This window comes from Plectropomus leopardus, chromosome 24, assembly GCF_026936395.1.
Source record: "Plectropomus leopardus strain MGB_pleo_1.0 chromosome 24, ASM2693639v1, whole genome shotgun sequence".
NCBI lineage: Eukaryota > Metazoa > Chordata > Actinopteri > Perciformes > Serranidae > Plectropomus > Plectropomus leopardus.
Genome location: NC_142199.1, coordinates 7041537 through 7061122, shown reverse-complemented (window position 1 = coordinate 7061122; position 19586 = coordinate 7041537). Strand labels below are relative to the sequence as shown.

Here is a 19586-nt window from a genome sequence, read left to right as displayed (position 1 = left end):
GAGAGTGAAACAGTAAAGTCACTTGAGTGGGCTGTGGAGGAAATGAGTTTCCCATTGTGTAACATTTTGGTTATTGTACCACCCACAGCCGTCATACATCACAACCCAACAACGTCTAAAGAATCCAAACTTTAGAGAGTTAGTATTCTTACTCACTATCTCCAAGCACAGATTACAAAAATAAGCAGTGGAACAAATGCAGATAAAGTTTCTGGTTTTATTTCTGACGCACTTTTAACTTCAGATGTATCTCAGCACCAGCACAAGAAACTATTTCTTACAGGTACTTAAAAGGTAAATACTGGTCCAATAACACTGTAGCACTGAAGACGTGATTATTAAACTGACACAGAAAACTGCAGATAGATACTTTTTTTTTTTACTTCAAAGGCATTTATTAACATCTTTAGGATCTTCTTGATATACAGATATTTGACTTTACTGTAAAACCATCTATCAGTGGTGTTTAACTGTTAAAATATATATATATATATATATATATATATATATATATATTTTTTTTTTTTTTCCTGATAAATGAGATTTTCTACAAAATTAACTGTACACAGCCCATGTAGGCCTAAATTAATATTTCCCCAGGTAAAAAGTTAATTCTAACACTGGTGCTCCCGATAGTTCAGCTGTGTAGGTTGCTGTACAACACACACACATACTCACACATGCACGCAAACACACACACTCCAAATTTCTTTCACTTTCCCACACACAACCTCTGTCTAACACCGGCAGTGATCCACAGCTACAGGAATCGTTTGGGTGGTGTGAAGCACATGAAGGTCACAGGTCGACCACCCCTCTCTGTCCCGCACAGCAAGCAGCTATAAATAACAAACCTTTCATTATTTCCCACTCAAACCGTCATTTCAGTGTGACTCACAGCAGGGATGGTTCACTAAATGTTACATTTTAACCTCCATCCCCCTGCTTCTTTTTGATTTCCTGTAACTTGTAGGTGTAGTTCAGAATTGGCATCCTTTTAATCATCCTTCTTTTCTAGTTTACAAAGGTTTTTCTCAGTGACAACCACAAATGGAGGTGACATAGCACCCTGTGGTGGCTATTTTGTGGTCAGCAGCAATCAGACAGCAGATGAAGTTTCAGCTACCTTAAAGGGCCTGAAAATCTATTTTCTCACTCAGTTGTGAGCAGTGGTGTGGTGGAGGGTTTATACTGGTGTACAGGGTTGACCCATCTTTTTTTGTAAGCATTTACCAACTATTTGCCAAAAAGCCATTGGGATACTACTACTACCATTACACCAACGGCTGTGAGTAATGGGGGGATGAAGACAACATTTCCTTCCAAACTTAGAACAGTTTTTGGTTATTTTATTTGGTGATTTCCACATTGTAGAATATGACCATGCACCAATCAGGACCAGGTTTTATTTCTAACCTTTTTTCTTGTGTCTAATTTTGTCAAGGTGACAAATGGGAACAAAAATAGTTGAAACTGGTCCAGTGCTGAGCAAATAAGGCTGCGATGTAATCCCTGCCCACAGCTAAACGACGTCAATTTACATCCACTGTAAGTGCTTGTTTTTGCCACTGACAGGATTGTTATCAGTGAAAGAATCACTACAGAGCCAGACCAAATCAGCAACATCCCCGAAACTGCTATTGTTGAACCCACCAGTGGCAAACTTAGCCATCTGGGGGCTCCAGGTGAGCAGTCATTTAGGGGCCCCTGCATCCGTCTATCTAATGTCCTTTTAAATATGTCATAATTTACCTTGGTTTTCCAGAGGGGGGCAGTAGGTTGATCATGGTCTTGTGTTCTACTGTATCAACTATGAAGTGAGAATACCACACAAGACAATAAGAGATCAATTATGGAGACATATAATAATATAATATAATACTGACTGACTGATCTCTGATCTAAAAGTCAAATCAGATTTATTGGCATGAATGTTTGTCACATTGTTGCCAAAGCAAAATAACAGGTTATCAAATACATTACAGAAACATATTTTAATCTCATATTATATACATACTGTTTAGTTACATAAAAACATTTCGTGTAGAGCTTATTTCTCTTCGTTTATAATAATATTCCACATATTTTGCAGTTAAAACTGCACACTGACTTTTCTCCCCAGGCAGTTTCTGAAGATTTGGAAAGTGGATAAACCCAGGAGATATATGTCGGTGATTGTTTTAATAAATCGTTGTATTTGTCACAGTGTAGCAGGAAGTGAGATTCAGGCTTGTCTTTGATGACAGAGTGAACACAGCTTTGAAAAAGGTAGATACCTTTGGCAAGTTTGTTACAAACTCCTGTTTTTTCTCCCTCTTCTTCTTTTTCTGTGAACCGCAGCTCGCTTCATGGTTTGTCTCTCTGTCCGTGTTTTGTTTACATGAATTCATTCTCAGCGCGCTGGAATCGTTTCCGCATACGCGCTGCGCAGTACGGTGATGCGCATCTTGGAATAGTCCATGTAGTGCCGACTGAAGGGGGGTTGAGGCTTATTGATGAATTAGGCATTCCGATGCTATTTTTGCGAAGGGATTTTTTGAAAAACATAATAAATTAGCAAAAAAATACAGGAAGGGCATTTGGGCGAATGCCTGTTTTGCCTAATGGTAAAGTCCACCTATGGAACCCACCAGACTTCATTTAATAAACATTACTTTTATCATCGTAAAACACACTGTGATGGGTTTTTTTTTACTGCTAAATGTATATGGTTGCAAACTTAATTTTGTTGTACCTGAACAATGACAATCAACCTACCAATCTATCCATCCATCTATCTATCTATCTATCCAAAGTCAACAAACAAAATAAAACTCACACAAACGGTCTTGGTTTAACTGTTCCAACAATCATAATGCTGGTTTGACTGAAATAAACCTTTAATTCACATGGTTAGATGTGAATATGCTATACATGCTAAAATTTCTGTTTCATATATGCAGTCTGGTGGGTTTGGTGATAGCGACTTTGTAGCTGTTACTAGTTAAACAGAAACAATATTACTCTTTAACTAAAAGGTCTACCACTGTCAAGACCCTTTCCATAATGTTGTAAGACACTTAAATCATAAATGGAGTGGCAAACACAAGCACTTCTGGTAGACGTAAATTGACACTGCTTAATTGCCCCAAGTGGCTAAATTGCAGCCCATTTTGCTGCAGCCCCATCTGCAGCACTGAACCAACTTAAAAAAAAATTAGTTGCTCCAATCAGTCATTTAGACACAAAAACTTGGAAAATAGGGTCTAATATGTTTGAAATAGGTTAGAAAATGCCAAAGTTACCCTTTAAGGAGCTTACTTAAGAATATAGTAAAATATGTTTAAGGACTTTTTTTGTGTTATTTTTAAATAGGAATTGACAAATCTGACAAATCTCCAACAGATAAATGACTTATTGATTTATTTCAGTATTATATCAATTAATTTTTGTTAAAGTTCTCTTCATAACACAAATACTTCAAACCAACTGAGCAATCTGTGTTTAAGGTAGATATATCAATCTAAACTTTTAAAAATATATAACTTATTACTCTGTTGAACATCTTAAAATTCACACACACACACACACACACACACACACACACACACACACAAACACACACACACACACACACACACGCACCACTGGCCCTCCATGATGCCATAAGATACACTGATGCAAATCCAAATCCCTCTGCTCATATTTTCTACTGTAAGTGTGACATCTAGCAGTAAATAAGTGGTTTTAGTTGTACATGTTGTAGTAAATGATAAGAGGAATGTGTGTCTGCACTTGCGGGATCTTCTCAGCTTATGGGAGCAGAACCGGCCGTGTTGGCTCGGCTCTGTGACAGCTCTGTTCCCTTCCTGTGCACGCTGAGCTGGAGGGCACGGTGCTGAGCAGCTAGGTCAGCCTCAGAACGCCGCTGGACCTTCATCAAAGCAGCAGTGACGTCGGCCTCCAAATCAGTCTGGACAGAAAGAGACACACAGTTAGTTGTACAGCTTTGTCCCAAAAAACTTCTTCACATTTTGCATTGATCGACACAAATCCTTCCTTTAGCAGGCTGCATGTCCTGTCAGGCTGTGACAACATTTTCCTGACTGAGCACTCCCCGAGATCAGGTTTCTGAGAAACTGGCTTATTTTATCCAAATAAAAGAAAAAAGAAATTTTGCTCTTTTCGCATTTTTAACATTATAAGATGCAACAATAAAGTGAATCTGAGTCTGAACATTGAAGTGGAAAAGAAAAAATAGCTGAAGACAGATTACAACAACTGCTATCTGCACAAAATGATCCGCTGACATGAGTATTTGCATTTAAGCTGTTAATTTAAAACAGATCAAGGTGTTTTTAAGTAGCAATACAGTATCAGAAAACATAATATTTTGATTCTCAAATGTATTGGATTATTATTATATATGATTATTGATTATTGTAATGGATTTTCCTTCAGTACTGTCTCTGCAGTTGCATCCAGTGAAGACAATTTCTCAGAACACAAATTTCCTAACGTCATGGGCACAGGTTGCATTTACTTGATATAAATCCCACACAGTACTGCAAAAATAAACACAGCAAGCACATTCACGCCTGTATCCCCCAAAACACCCACTTACATCGAGACAGACCACAAAAATATTAAAACATTGCAGGAATTCCTCAGCCATGATTAAGTGCTTGCCACGCCTTGACATACATGTGGCAGCAATGTGAGTTATGTAGCGGTGGTTCACTTTAGCCGATAGCACTGAAGCTGAAGCAACACATGTGGCCTAAAAGCCAATTAGAGCCAGAGTGACATTTTAAGTGTAAAACAGAGAAATGGAAAATCAATCAGAACTGCGCCAAAAAACATCTGTGAAAAAGAAACTGTTGTGGCAGCAGCAGGTGTCACTTTCATCATGTAACATGTTTGAATATCATGTTTTCTGACCTCTAATCTCTGAGGAGCAATCAGCTCAGCCCTCAGCTCTGCCCTCATGACCGGATGCGGTCACTCCCATGCACTTCCTGTGGTGTTGCAGATTGAAAGGTGCCACTAAAAACATGAATAAAAGCCTCGTATCTAAAGGTTAACTTCCGGTTGCTGCGACACCACCGCACCTTATAGTCTGTACATCTCCGCCCGACCACACCAAAACTAACATGGAAACAGACACAAATAGACCAGCAGAATTTTACTGGAAGAACCTCAAGCCTCTGCCCAACTTCCCAGCCATGATTTTAGCATGCAGAGACTGAATTACGCCCCCTGATACAAAAGAACCACAAAGGCCTATTTGTGGCCGGCTCTCGGTTCAGCTTCAGCCGCAGACATCACAACTTTTCAGGCCGTCCACGGCGGGTTTCTCTGCAGCTGAGCATCTCAGACACACTTTAAATATTTGTCATCATGGAGTTTCGATTTCAGACAGCTGCCACACATACAAGAATTTTCACACAAAAATAATGTGGAATAAACATTAAGACAGTTGAGCTGCAGCTTTATTTTGTCCTGCATAAAATATATCTGTCTTCATCTCTACAGCAACAGCTAAAAGGGTCACCTCACCCAAATCACAAAAAGCATATTTATCCTCTTACCTCTGGTGGTATCTAAGCCATGCAGATATTTTTGGTTTTGCAATATTTGACAGATTTGTGTCTCCACTTCAATAAAAAACTACATTAAAGGAACACTTCAGTATTTTCAACCTGGACCCTATTTTCTTATGTTTTTTGTGTCAAACTGACTAATGGGAACAACAGTTTTTGAAATCGGTCCAATATTGAGCAGAACAGGCTGTAATGTATCAAACTAAAACACTAACTAGTGCTTGTTTTTGCTGCTGACAGTCTCGCCCTGTTATTATGAGTAATTAAGTAAAGGTTTTTTATAAAGCACTTTTAAAATCACAGTTACAAAGCGCTTCCCAAACACATGTACACACACTTAAAATAAATAAGTGAGTTTCACTAAATTACTATATGGAACTAAGTACAATGAGAGATAGACAAGACCAAAACAAAGACAAACATAACACATGGCTACGCTTTATAGGAAGGCTTGCCTATAAAGGTGGGTTTTTGGAAAGCATTTAAAACAGTCCAAGGAATCAGCAAATCTGATAAATTGGGTATGATTGTTCCAGAGTCAGGGCTAAAACAGCAAATGCACAATCACCTTTTGTTTTATAGATGTATCGGGGGACAGATAAGAGGCCGAGATTTAAAGATCAGAGTGGCCGAGACGGAGAAGAAGGAGCAAGGACTGAATGCAGCAGAACACAAGAGGATCTCCACCGATGGCTTACACAGAGCAGCCAGTCCGACCAGAGGGGAGAAACGAAAGCACTTGACGAAGAGAGGGAGGACAGCCGGCATCAGGGCGAGGCTGACCCGACTTTGACCGAGAGCTGTCCCTTTACCAAGCCTTCTGGCTAATGTCAGGTTGCAGGAGAATTGTGTGGATGAAATGTGATTGAGGCTCACTCAGCAATCAGGCTGTTGCACGGGATGGGCAAACCTTGTTTATACACATGCAGCATAGCCGACAGGACACAAGACTCCATATGCCCAGATCCCCACCAGAGGAAGAAGCATCAGTGATATCGGTGAAGTGAGGTGTCTGCACAGAGCTCATATGATACTGAAAGGCAGCACCCAGCCCTGTGCCACAGTCTGTTCACCCTGCTGCTGTCTGGCAAAAGATACAGAAATATCCGCAGCCGAACCACCAGACTACAGAGCAGCTTCATTCTCCAGGCTGTGAGACTCCTAAACTCATCCCTCAACTCCAAACGATATAGCAGGATTTAGTAACAAATTTTAACTTCATTTTTTAAAGTACCTGCAGAAGTGTTCCTCCTGCAAGTTCCTGCTCATAGACATTACATTGTGATGACGTCATAGGATTTCACAAAATAGTCTCTGGAAGCTGTTGTTGCGTATAATGCAGTTAGAAAAGCCCTTAAAAATATGATGAAATTAATGAGGTCAGCTCCACATAAGGACAGAGGCGTCACAGCTCTCCTCCCTGAAACTGCAATCTGAATCACATCACAGTAAAAGCCTGTGTTCCCGGCACGTCAGCCGAGCCAAGACTGGAAATACAGTACGTGTGTGTCTGTACAGTCGAGTGTTGTTATCAGCTGGGCAGCCACTCAACTTTGGGCTCTGTTCCTTTTTGTCACTACGCCCTTCTCTAGGCTCCTAATGTCCCCCCCACACGGTCAGAGGGATTAGACAGAAAAAGAGTGTCTTTTCTTCTGGTTTCTTCGTCACGACAATCAGCACAGCCACTTGTTATTCTGCTCAGGATCCACGGAGTTGGAAATGAGGGAAGTCTTGAGTAAAAGGGCGCTTTTTTCCCTGAGAAAAAATCTATTTTTGCAGCTGAACTATGTCCAAAATCTCCCACAGATACTTCTGGTCCAACAACACCATCAATCACATGCAAGTACAGTGTTTAAGAGACTGTCCCCAACCGTCTCATGAGTGAAGACGGGAGTAACACTCTTAAATCAACAGCATGATTAAGGCCTTTGTTGTGTGCGACCCATGTGGGCGACTATTGGTTTTGGAGCTTGACATATTGAGGTGACAAAGAAAGTAGGAATTGAAGCGATGTGTCAGTGGGTTTCCATCTTTAAGACAGGAGGAAAACGGGCGCTTGTGCTGTTTCTTATCGCACAAGAAAACAAAGGAAAGGAAGAGATGGAGGAAAAAGGAAAACTCATTAATCTTTGTTGTTTAGGAAATTCATTGCTCTGGAAGAATTTGTGACATTTTATGTCAAAAATAAAGCGGTGGAAAAGTATTCAAATCCTTTACTTAAGTAGAAGTACTAATACCACACTGTAAAAAATACTCTATTATAAGTAAAAGTCCTGCACTGAGAATGATACTTGAGTAAAAGTAAATAAAATAAATCAGGAAAAAGTATGAAAAGTAAAAGTACCCAATGCAGACAAATCTTCAAACCTCAAAATGATTGAATAAAAAATAAAAAAAAACATTACAAACCTCAAAATTATACAAAGAAAAAACACACCCTAAAAATCTAAACTATTAAAAACAGAACAATAAACATCTCAAAGCATCAAAATGATACAAAACCTAGAACCCCCCCCCCCCCCAAAAAAAAAAATCACTGAAAAAGGGAAAAAAGAAGATCAGAAACTCCTCAAAATTATGAAAAAAATGAAAACTCCCCAAACTCAAAATTATAAAAATTCTCTGAAAATCACTCAATTGATTAATCAGCTAAACAATGCAGCTGCATGTGTATAAACAGTTTGGTAAATTAATTTATAACAGAAATAATATTTTACATACTCTAAACTATGTTGTATGATGATGTATGATGTTGATGTATGTACCCAAAGATCTTAATTTGTGAAGTAACTAAAGCTGTCAGATAGATGTAGTGGAGTAAAAAGTACAATACTTCCTTCTGAAATGTAGTGAAGTAAAAGTATAAAGAAGCATGAAAAAAATAATCAAGTAAAGTACAAATACCTCAAATTCATACTTAAGTACAGTACTTTAGTAAATGTGTTAGATTCCATCACTGTACAAACATCAACTACATTTACGCATTAAATTCTCACATGACTCTGGTTGGCTCATGAAGCCCACGTTAAACCCAAATCGAGTCTCGCCGTGGGACTGTCCTGACCTTGACTCACCAGCTCCCACTTTTGTTTTTCTTCCGTTACGACTTGTGTTTGGCCGGCTGAAGCGCCAAAGCCAGCCAAAGCCTCTGTCAGTGCCATGATAACTTTCCCCGCCTCTCCTCGGTGGGGACAAAATTTATGATAAAGGGGAAATGGGCAGAGGTCCACACGCCACAATACGCTGGCACTGCTCTGTTTCCGTGACACCGAAAAAGACGATTGTGGGAAAGGTGATAACAGGAGTCGAGGGAGTGTTGATGACACACGAGTAAGCATAACACCTCTGTGTGGAAAGTCACTGCGAGCCCCGAGTCAAACTTTCCAGTGTAATTTCAGAGAAAAGCGACGCATTTCATGGTCAGGTGCACCTGCACACGCTTTAAAAACAAAAAAAGTTTGCCTCATGTCCTAAGAAAGGGTTCCTGCAGTTTAAGGCAAGGTAGATTTAAGATTAAGATGTTTTTTTAAAGCCACTAAGAATTAAGTTTAAGACCAATTTTCTAATGACTAAAACTGACTTTTTTGTCCAGTGAAAAAGTTAGATTATCTCCATTATATGTTGAAAAAACATCCCTTTTTAGAAAGGAACACATGAAAGACAATGAGCGCTTTTATTATGAACAATATCACAATTATCATAATTTCTTTTTTCTTTTTTTTCATCTATAGAAGCACTCATTTTCCATGTGTGAAAGCAGCTGTTGCATATTCCAGCTTTGTAAATATTGTCTCCTAAATAATTCTGGCAAAAAATGTAACCATTCATTACACTGGGTTAATTTTGTTCTCTTATTTTATTTGGCTTATTTGAAATAGAGATCTAACTAAACTAGCTAAATTTGTCTGGTTTGGTTGCGTAGTATTTTTCAGTGATGCGCCTGGAAATAATGCAGATAGGAGCGATGGGAGTGAACAAAAATGGGTCAGAAGGTCAAAATAATGAGCTGAAAGTTTCTGAAATGCTCCATAGACTTGAAAGGAACACCAAAACTGGGTGATAGTTGTCTTTTTGGTCACAATGAGTGACCCTTTTCATGTTCTCACAGTCACGGTATCCTTTGCTGATATAAAAATTTTGCCTACAGCAGCTTTATGCACAACTTTTATGTGTTTTTTCAGGATTTCCTTGGCTCAAGTTCTCAGAGGTTGTTTTGGTGTGTTAGGATGTTTATGTAACCAGAAAAAATGTGAATACTTCACCATAATCACTACAATGACAAACTTGGCAAAAGCAATGGGCCACTAGACAAACAATGAACTGCATATCAGCCGAGTGCTTTTCTCCCATGACAGATCTGTAGTGAAGAAAAGAAAAGCCCATAGAAAAGACTCCAGTATCTGAAAACACTGTTTCAGTTAAACGTCAGTCTGTTCCAAGTGCCTCTCACTCATTTTCTTCACCCACGTTTTCCTGAACTCCAAAAGAAAACATCCACCTTCACATACTCTGCATTTGCATTATTTCTGATGACATGCTGTAATTTAGTCTTTTGCAACCACTCTGTGCACTTCCCAGAATGCCTTTGGAAAACCACAAGCGCAAAGCAAATGTTGCATACAGCTGCTGCAGACTTCACCAGCACTGCTGTCTCTTCTAGGTGGATTAAATCAGATTGTAATTGAACAGCACCCAAACAAATGTGGACAGAAATACATTTTGTGGAGTCATGTAGGATGAGTGAATGCGGCTCGAAGCAGTAAACGTTTGTGGGAAGTGAAGCTGCAGAGTCCGAACTCACCGTCGGTGCAGATGAAGCACTTGCAGAGACACACACAGAGACACAGGAGGAGGACCGCTGCCACGCCGCACACTGAGAGGAGGACGACCATGGCTGGACCCACTGTGGCACACACACACATATATACATTTAAAGCTCTGTTTATGTTTTATGACATCTGGGCTAAACATGATGTGGTTGCAGAATAAAGACTTTCTCATGAGGAAAATAGTCCTTCTCGTATGACATTACAGGACTCAGGATCCCATCAAAGCAGCCACAAGTACCCTGGACTAAAATAGCTGAGAATACACATGTGGAAAACAAAAGGTTTCTTTCTACTGCATCTCAGCATCCAAAGATTGGAAATATCTTATTCCCACTGTAATATACTTTTTAAACAAGGCAATATAGTCACTACTTTTTTTTAATGTAGCTTTGCACACGTGTTTTTATTGTTCTATGGAACTGCTGTGTGATTTTATGTGAGTCCTGTGGGTGTGAATGCCTTTTTTTCATGTTGTTTAAACCCCCGACTGAAGGTAATTTCTGTCACTATGTGATAGACTATCGATTCTTGAATGTCTGTACAGACATATTTGTAGCCGTGACAGTCAGCATTGCTTTAAATATGGATGTTTCTATAAAGAGGCAACGAATTAAAAACACAATGCTTACGGGCACTGCCACTGGCAAACATTGAAACCCCAGCAAAATGGTTTGATTTCTTCCGAAAACATGGGGAAATAGACAATGAGCAACTTGGCACTAAATGTCCTGCAAACTGCTAGAAATTAGTAAAAGGTGACAATAAAATGGCCTGAAAAATAGCTTTAAAATGACATTGTGTGAGTTTGGTGGATTATTAGAAATGTATCAAAAATCTGAGTAAAAATGCCAATAAAACTACATTCACAATCATTTAAATAATAATAAAAATAGTTAAAAGTAAAACACATAGATACATTCTTTATTTATGGGGGGTCATTTTCTTGTATTTTTTTTTTCTTGCTTCTTTAAAGGTAATTTCCTTGTAATTACTTACTTTTTTCTGATCTCTATTTTTTTGGGCCATGTTGTGTTGAGTTGCTCACTTCCTCCCATCTATGTTTTTAAAATAAATTATGCCCATTTGCTTACATTATAAAGGGTTAATTGGTCAACCATAAAAACCTCACAGCAATTAATCCAATAAAAACCCCACTGAAACAGTTTCCACAAGCTCCTCACTGTGTGTGCTGAGAGACGCTGTCAGAGGTTTGGCCAAACCCGGGTGGTGCACGATACACTTGACGGACAGGTCACTGAGCAGCCCTGATTGGAAGAAGAGCGTGCTCGTCACTACTGTTGTGCCGTCGCCCTGCTCGTAGGCTGATGAAATGGGCGGTCCAAGTGTTCGGTTCTCCCCGTCGATGTTCCACATTATCTCCGCTGCAGGTCGGGACTGAGTGGTGCAGTTTGCCTCTGTGACTCCAGAGGACGAGGTCACATGGGTCACCTCTGGTTTGGGTAAAACTGGAGAAAGAAAAACTGTGTTTAGTTACTGCTTGTAAATAATATTTGATTTTTTTCTTCAGTAAATTGAGCATGCATTGTTTTCTGTGATAATCTACTGGCAACATTTTGTATTTTGTCTACAGCTGTCAATCACAGACAGCAGAAAGCACAGATCTGTCCCTCTGCCTTTATAATGGAGATGGAGAGACGGAGCACATCGCCTGTCAATCTCTTCTTTCCCGCGGACACAATGTCACAGATTGTCCTCGGACGGGCCGCCAGCAAACAGAAGCGAAGCAGCTTTTACGAACTCTGTGTGGTTGTGTCTGGATCTCCTGTCAGTTGAAACAAAGCTTGTTCAGCAGAGCAAGGCGAAGGACACACACACACACACACACACACACACACTGCGGCCTTGTGTCTGGGGAAACAGTGAGCCACTCATCCCCCTGGGCTTTCTCCCAAATTAATCACCCCTCTCCCCTCAGTGACACCCCTCCCTCTGTAAACACAAAAACACACACACACAGAGGAAGATCAACGTCCACTCACACTCCTGGAACGTTTGCCTACGACCTCTTCGTCTTAAAGGTTACGCTCTTTGTGCTTTACACCTCTCTGGCACAGTAGCTGCACTGAGACGGGAAAGAGAGTGTTGGCGTGGGACACGAAGTGCCGTCGTTTAATGACCCACTAGAAACTCTCACCTCAGGGTCTGTTTATACACAGCGCTTCCTTTTCCTGAGCTATATCTGGGACACACACACACAGTTGCACACACTTCCTCTGAACCTACAGTATATCTCCAAGTCAAGATCATCTGGAAAATAATCCCTAAAGTGTACAGTGTTTACGGCCTGAGCTGCACTGGTTAATATTGGTTATTTTGATGTTTTTATTGTGGAGTTTTGTGTGTTTGTATAAAGGACAATCTAGAAGAAGCCAATCCCAACCTATCTTTGGTTATAAATGCTGTGGTATAGTAAGTAGAAGTCCATGCTTTATATATGTTTACACTCTATGTTTAGTTTTTGCCACTTTGATTGTCTATATGATCATTTTATTTATATTGACTATTCGGGACACATTAAATCTATTGCACAACTGTCCGTCAATGGAGAGGAATCAGTTTTTCTTTAGTGAGGGTTTGTGCTACTTTCGTGAGTCCAAACTAACCCTTTAAAACACCAAAGTCACACAATAACTACAACAAACTCACTGATCAAGGCAGCAGTGGACCAGCAACTCCTGTGAAACTGTGTTCAGCAAGCACAATTCCTGTTTTCATCAAAGGAGTTCAGCTTTAAATAGTAATGTTTTAGCAAAATGCATGTGATGGTAAAAAACTGAGTATACGACCTGATAAATGAGACTTGGATTATAGTGCACAAGTTGTGTGAGTTTTTGTAAACACATGTTTTGATATAGTTTTGCTGTTGTTAAATGGGAGCCCCTATGACTTCAAATTTATTAAGAGTTTTCTCTTATTTTGGATTCTTCAGTCACAGCGGAAACAAGTGGGAAATACAAAGTTTTCTTCACAAACTCAATGTAACTTGGGTGAGTAACTGATATACGAATAGTCATTTGGAGGGTGAAGTATTCATTTAAATACTAAATCTGGAAATCTTTGGCAATATGACAGCTGCTGTCTTTCTGATTATGATCGGTTAGCCCTTATATGGCATCATCAGTTTGGTGAACAGAACTGGGGAGCTCGGAGCTTGGAGATTGTCTCCTTTGTTATTAAAAACCCTGGTTACATTTTTTTTTCCAGTAATGAGAGGCTGGAATAAACAGAAATGTGTCAACATTGCTCTATCTTTACGGGACTGGTTTAGAACAATGCCTGGAAATCCCTTATATCAGCCATAAGTTCCAAAATAGCCTCATCAAACACAATCATTTATTTGCGATAGCTTCACTTGAGAAGCTTAAAGGGACATTCCACCATTTTCTTCATGTCAAAGTCTAACTAAAGGATTGAAATAAAGGTCTACTTTAAACACTCGTACGCAGACACTCACCATAAACAGAGAGGCAGGCGATGTCACTTCTGGTGCCGTCTGGGTATGTGTGAAACTCGCAGGTGTAGCAGGCCTCGTCCTCCGTTTTTACCGCCTGGATGGTCAGCTGGGTGTCGCCCAGTGTCCGGCTCAAGCTCACCCGACCCAAGTACTGATCCTCTATGCTCTGGTGGCCGCGTTTGGCGAAGGAGCCCACAGTGGTGGTGTCACCCTGCTCCGCTGTCTTCCTCCACAGCACCTGGTGCACTCTCTGGGGGAGGCTGTACCAGCAGGACAGTGTGACCGGCTTCCCGCTCACCGCGGTCTTATTGCCCTCCTGGTGCACTTTACCTGCGATGAAGGAGATGTTATTTACCCTGTGAAACCTGAAAAATTGATGCGATTTCGTTCAAAAACGTGTATAAATGGCAATGAGCAACTCGGTCAGAAAAGTTCAATAAATTGCAATAAATTGGAAGTTTGTAGAGAATTCTTCTTAAAATGCTAGGGGAAATGTCTACGAGAAAAAACTACATTGATAAGAATCAGAATTATATATTTAAAATTATGTAACAAAATTTTTACAATTTTTATTATTATTTCCAGGTCATTTCATTTTTTTTTTTTTTTTTTTTTAATTTTTTAAAACTAGTTTTCAGGTAATAATAAAAATTAAAATCATGCTATCTTTTTGAGTCATTTTTTCTTCCGATGCTCATTGTCCTCTCAATCAAGCCAATTTGCTCAGGTTTCAAGGGGTTAATATCGAGAAAACTAAGATTTTTTTTATGTTGGCTGCGTGTGGATTTATTTCTGCTGACATCTAAACGTACAGTGAAAACTTAACATGATCGGCGCTTGTGTGAAATAAAAATGTGTGCGTGTGCATGTTTTAACAGGAAAGACTCGCTGGGTGGTCTGCCAGTTCAAACTGAAGCCTACTGCTTCCTGTCTCATCAAGGGTGTAGTGAGGAAAAACAAACACCTTCTGTGACCCTAATTTGTCTCTGCGGCAAAAAAGAACAAAGGTTCAAATGTGAGCTGCACTGAAAACTGCTTAGTGGAGCTGACTTGTGACCAAAGTCTCAGACTGACCAGTGACGCTGATGCACGTCCTGCCTTCCACTGAGCCAATGGGGAAAATGTCAAAGATGCAGAAGTAGCAGCCTTCGTCATCATGTTGCACCCTCTTGATGGTGATGTAGCTGGCGTCATTGTGCGAGGTGTTGAGCTGTACGTTGGGTTCTTGGTGGCTGACGCGGATCGGCACGCTTTGCTCGTACGCCAGGATGACCTTTCTGTGTCTGTTGAGCCAGCGCACTTGCCGGACGTTGTTGCCTGGTTCCGTGGTGACGTTGCAGCTGAGCAGCAGGGAGCGACCCGCCTCTGCGTTGAGACTGGCCGGAGCTATGACCTGAGCTAAGTTCAGAGACAAGATTATATTTAAATCTCATGCAGTACCAAAACAACAAGGTAAAAAAACCCTTATAAATAAAAGCTCTTCATTCAAAATCCGACAATACAGATTATAATCTAAATATACTTAAAGTATCAGAGGTCTGCGGAAAAAATGGCCTCTGTGACTGATTTACTATTATACAACAATATTAATAATATTGTTAATACAGATGCAACAGTGTATAAGCAACAATTTATAGTTGCAGCCCATGGAAGTGGAGCTAGTTTGATACGGCCAGATTTTTGCACGGTGATACATTTTGTGTGCATAGTTCAGTATAAAGAAAGTAACTAGGTCATGATTTCTGCAAAGAGACATTGCTGTTAAGTTTTTCAAATTTATTTTTTGGCGCTTTGAGCACCATAAGCCAAGTGCCATCTAGTTCCATAATTTTAAAGAGAAGGCAGACATGTCTCCAGCTGATATCTTCAACACTATGCAACTTACACCAAAACAATCTAGACTGATAAACAGCACTATAGGCAAGGGTTAAAATGTGTGTTTTTGATTTGTGAAAAAAATACAACCTGAAACCTTAACGGCACTATCTAGAGCCAGTGTTTAGTTTGTCCCTTCTGGGCTTCTCTAGCAACATGGTAATCTCTGTAGAAGAGGACCCGCTACCTGTATAGATATAAACAGCTCGTTCTAAGGTTAAGAAAACTCTGCAATTCCCATTTTCAGGTGATTAAAGACTTAAACACGCATGCTTATTATATCATATTCCATTTCTGCCAATATATCCCCCTAAATCCTACACACTGGACCTTTACGTAAACTCTCTGAAGTTAGATTTTTCTTTCACACACAAACCAAAAAAAGCACTAATCTGACACATAACGTACCTTGCGTCTTGGAAACATTCGCTCCTATGATCCAGAGCAGCAGACACAGGGGCAGGGCGGGTCCACACATCGCACACAGATGCTGAGTTACACACCCTGAGCCAGTATCACATCCAATCCAGGATGCAGCTGCAAACACAAACACCGTCAGAGAACCCAGCCACAACCTGAACCTACAACTAACTCGTGGCTTTACCACATTAACACCATAAATTAAGTATGAACGGAGAGGCTGTGATGCAGGCGTACCGCCGTCAGCTGTCCAGTGTTGTGACTTGTTGAGCTGCTGTTGGTCAGCACAGTCGTAGCTGCATCTTACTGACACACTGAGTGCTGTCATGGGAAACATGAAGCCAGAGGATGACATGAGCAATGACAGCATCATCTCAGCATCATAACAGATTACACTCATTGCTGTTTTTGCAGCTTAGTTGCCATGTTAAAGGGATAGTTATGATTTTTTTGTTAGGTGGGGTTGTATTGGGTACTTATCCACAGTCAGTGTGTTACATACAGTAGATGTCAGTCGGCACGCCCCCAGTTTGGAGAAGCAGACTGGAGTCAAATATGGAAGCCTAAAAAAGCCTTAAAAAAGAATATAAGTTTACGTGTACATTTTATCAAGAGTGTTTTCATATTCATTTTGTGCTATTTTATACTTCAACAGCTGTCATTTTAGAAAAAAAATATTGTGTTTTTTTTGTTTTTACTCTGCTATGTTATCATGGTGTATAAATCATTCTCAGTGTGGCTCAGCGCCCAAATATATCTCTGACATTCTTGTGACATATGAACCTTCAAGGACCCTGAGGACATCTGGGGACGGCCTATTGACTGTCCAAAGAGAAGCAGTGTTTTGTCATCATGCAGCACAAAACCTGGAATAACCTCCCGGATAATGTTCGACAAGCCCTGACTGATCACTTCTGAGTCAAACCCAAAAACGTTGCTATTCTACGCTGCCTACTCCACCTGGTAAAGGCTGCAAACTTATTTTTGTGATTTTAAATCATTTTAAATAATCGTTTTACCTTTGGGGCTCTGCAATTTCACTTTTTTAATGGTGTTTTTTTTTGTAAAATCAATACGAAGTCACAATAACACAAAATAACAAATAATCAAACAGCGGCTCCAGTTTTCAGCCAGCTAAATTGACTGTTTTTGTCAATGGTGTCTCGTGGCATTGAACATGAACATAAAGCAGAAAAATTACTCTCAATATAGCAAACGCTTAAAACTGATGTTGATTTTTTTGGCTGGCCTTTTTTTGGTGGCTAAAAAATGTTTCCTTGCTGCCCCCATCCACAGCAGTACATTTCTTAGCGTCTGTGTCAGACTCAAGCAACTTTCTGCAAACTGGGGATGAGACATCTACTGTATGTAACACACTGTCTCTGAATAGCTACCTCATATAACCCCGCTCCCAAAAATCTGAACTGTGCCTTTAATACATGTGTACACATCAACCACAACTGCTGCTGATTCAGGAAACATCACCTGAGGTCTAATGGAGGTTTTACAGGTTAATGCACAGCATGCACACCCTGTCCAGTAAACACACAATCACCCGGCAGCAAAAAAAACAACACTTTAATGTCTAGACTGCGTCAGCCTTGAGATTTCAAAATCAATACCTGAAACAAACAAATTAAACAAATTACAGTGGCTGGATGATGATGCAAGAAGTGATGGGGAGGTATTTAAGTGATCACAGCATGAGTAAGTTTGTGTGTGAGCCGAGCCCAACAGTTTGTGTTCAGATGCTGCTGTAAATTTACTCTTTTCTATATCCTGGACAAAAAGGTGGAAACGGTTAAGATCAGGCACAAAGCGACCTTTGATCAGACTCAACCAAACCACCAGAAAACCACAAGACAGACCAGGTTCAGACCTCAGAGCTTTTACAGTGCCAAACATCTGGCTTCAAACATGCTGCCTGCTCCTGTTGGGCAACAGTTAAAACCGCTTTTCCACTACAAAACCTCACTGATTCAATCCATCAACTCTCAAGACTTTAATGTGAAAATCCAGCCTCATGGAGGTTATAAGTGTCACATTTAGGAGAGCTGAACATTTCATGCTCACCAAAAGAAACCAGACTGGCCACCTGGTACCAAAAACTGACCCTGAATCCAGATGTGCACAGGACATTTTCACCACAGCTGGTTCAGTCCCAAATGACAGATGTGATGTGAGATTTCTTAAACAGGTTGCAGGAGAAAGAAAGCAAAAAACTGCTTAACTTTTCCACATTTATGTTATTTTTTCTTACATAATCAAGCCAATTTATGTTGCTGTAAATCTTTCTCTTGACAGGTTTACCACATGAAAATAAATTGTTAAAATGCCAAACACACACACACATATATATATATATATATTTACACACACACACACTTATTTATATATATGGAGGTACAATCACGACAGTAAGTCCTGGCAGTAAAAATAAGATTTGGTATTGAATAAATTCCTGGCACTTTTTTTGGATCATTTGGATTTATCTCTTTTCAAACTCTTCTCATGAAGAAATATTGTCACAAGAAAGAGTGACATGATATAAAAAAAAAAAAAAAAGCAAATAAAATGAAAATAACTCAAATAAAATAAAAATCAAGTCTGTTTTATTTTTTATTGAAATTTATTTCAATGCCAAAGTTTACTTTTTTCTACAATTTTTTTTACAGCACGAGAATTTCGCCCAAAATATACAGTGAAAGTGGCTTTCTCACAGCGAGGGAACACCAAGAAAAAAAGCGTGCAACTAAAATAGTGTCAGTGTTAGAAAATAAAATCACATTCACTTGAGTGAAATTATTTTTTAGTAAATCTCAATTTTCATAGGTCATTACGAGCTTCGCCGTGAAAACTCAAACTAATTTAAGCGTTGACATTCCTTAATTAAGTAACAAAAACAAAAAAGTACACTACTACAACGATCCCCAGTCTTTTTAACTAATTTCGCTGCAACTTTTTTCACATTAAAAGACATTAAACTTACCCGCTGACAAATAAAGGTCCACAGAAGACAAAGTGAGCTCTCTGTTTTACAGGTAAAGTGAGACTGGAGCAGAAAGGTCCTCAAATTTAACTCGACTGTACTGAGTTGAGTTTCCTGCTGCAGCGTTTCAAACACTCATTTCTTCCTCGGCGAAAGCTGGCGGCAAACTGGACGAAAGCGCGAGGCCTGGTGGCCATTGTGTGCACGTGCTGCTAAAAATCTGCAGCATTCTTTAAATGCAAAATTGATAATTTATTAATTATATGATTAAATACAGTTGCACTCTGCAAGACCAGTTTTATAAAGACATATCTCTATTTACATAAATCTATCAAATTTCTCCTGCTTTATTGATGCATTTTTATTCGTTAATTATTTCATATTGGCTAAGTAGTTGGCTTTCAGTGTGTAGACTC

General features: G+C 39.7%; 1 protein-coding gene across 2 annotated transcripts; it reads right to left on the bottom strand.

Moving 5' to 3' along the window:
* Nucleotides 1-203: 203 nt before the first annotated feature.
* On the bottom strand, nucleotides 204-19489 carry LOC121962632 (nectin-4-like). 2 transcript variants are annotated; one of them, XM_088074190.1, is made up of 9 exons: nucleotides 19171-19489; nucleotides 16684-16754; nucleotides 16419-16502; nucleotides 16170-16298; nucleotides 14961-15284; nucleotides 13887-14216; nucleotides 11593-11877; nucleotides 10384-10485; nucleotides 204-3952 (listed from the first exon to the last, which is right to left on the bottom strand). In XM_088074190.1, exons 4-9 carry the CDS (start codon nucleotides 16237-16239, stop codon nucleotides 3948-3950), a joined length of 1116 nt encoding a protein of 371 aa, XP_087930316.1. In that variant the 5' UTR covers nucleotides 16240-16298; nucleotides 16419-16502; nucleotides 16684-16754; nucleotides 19171-19489; the 3' UTR covers nucleotides 204-3947. The 2 variants fall into 2 exon arrangements, with proteins under 2 accessions (XP_087930316.1, XP_042368784.1); XM_042512850.2 differs by lacking the exon at nucleotides 16684-16754.
* Between the last annotated feature and the right edge of the window lie 97 nt (nucleotides 19490-19586).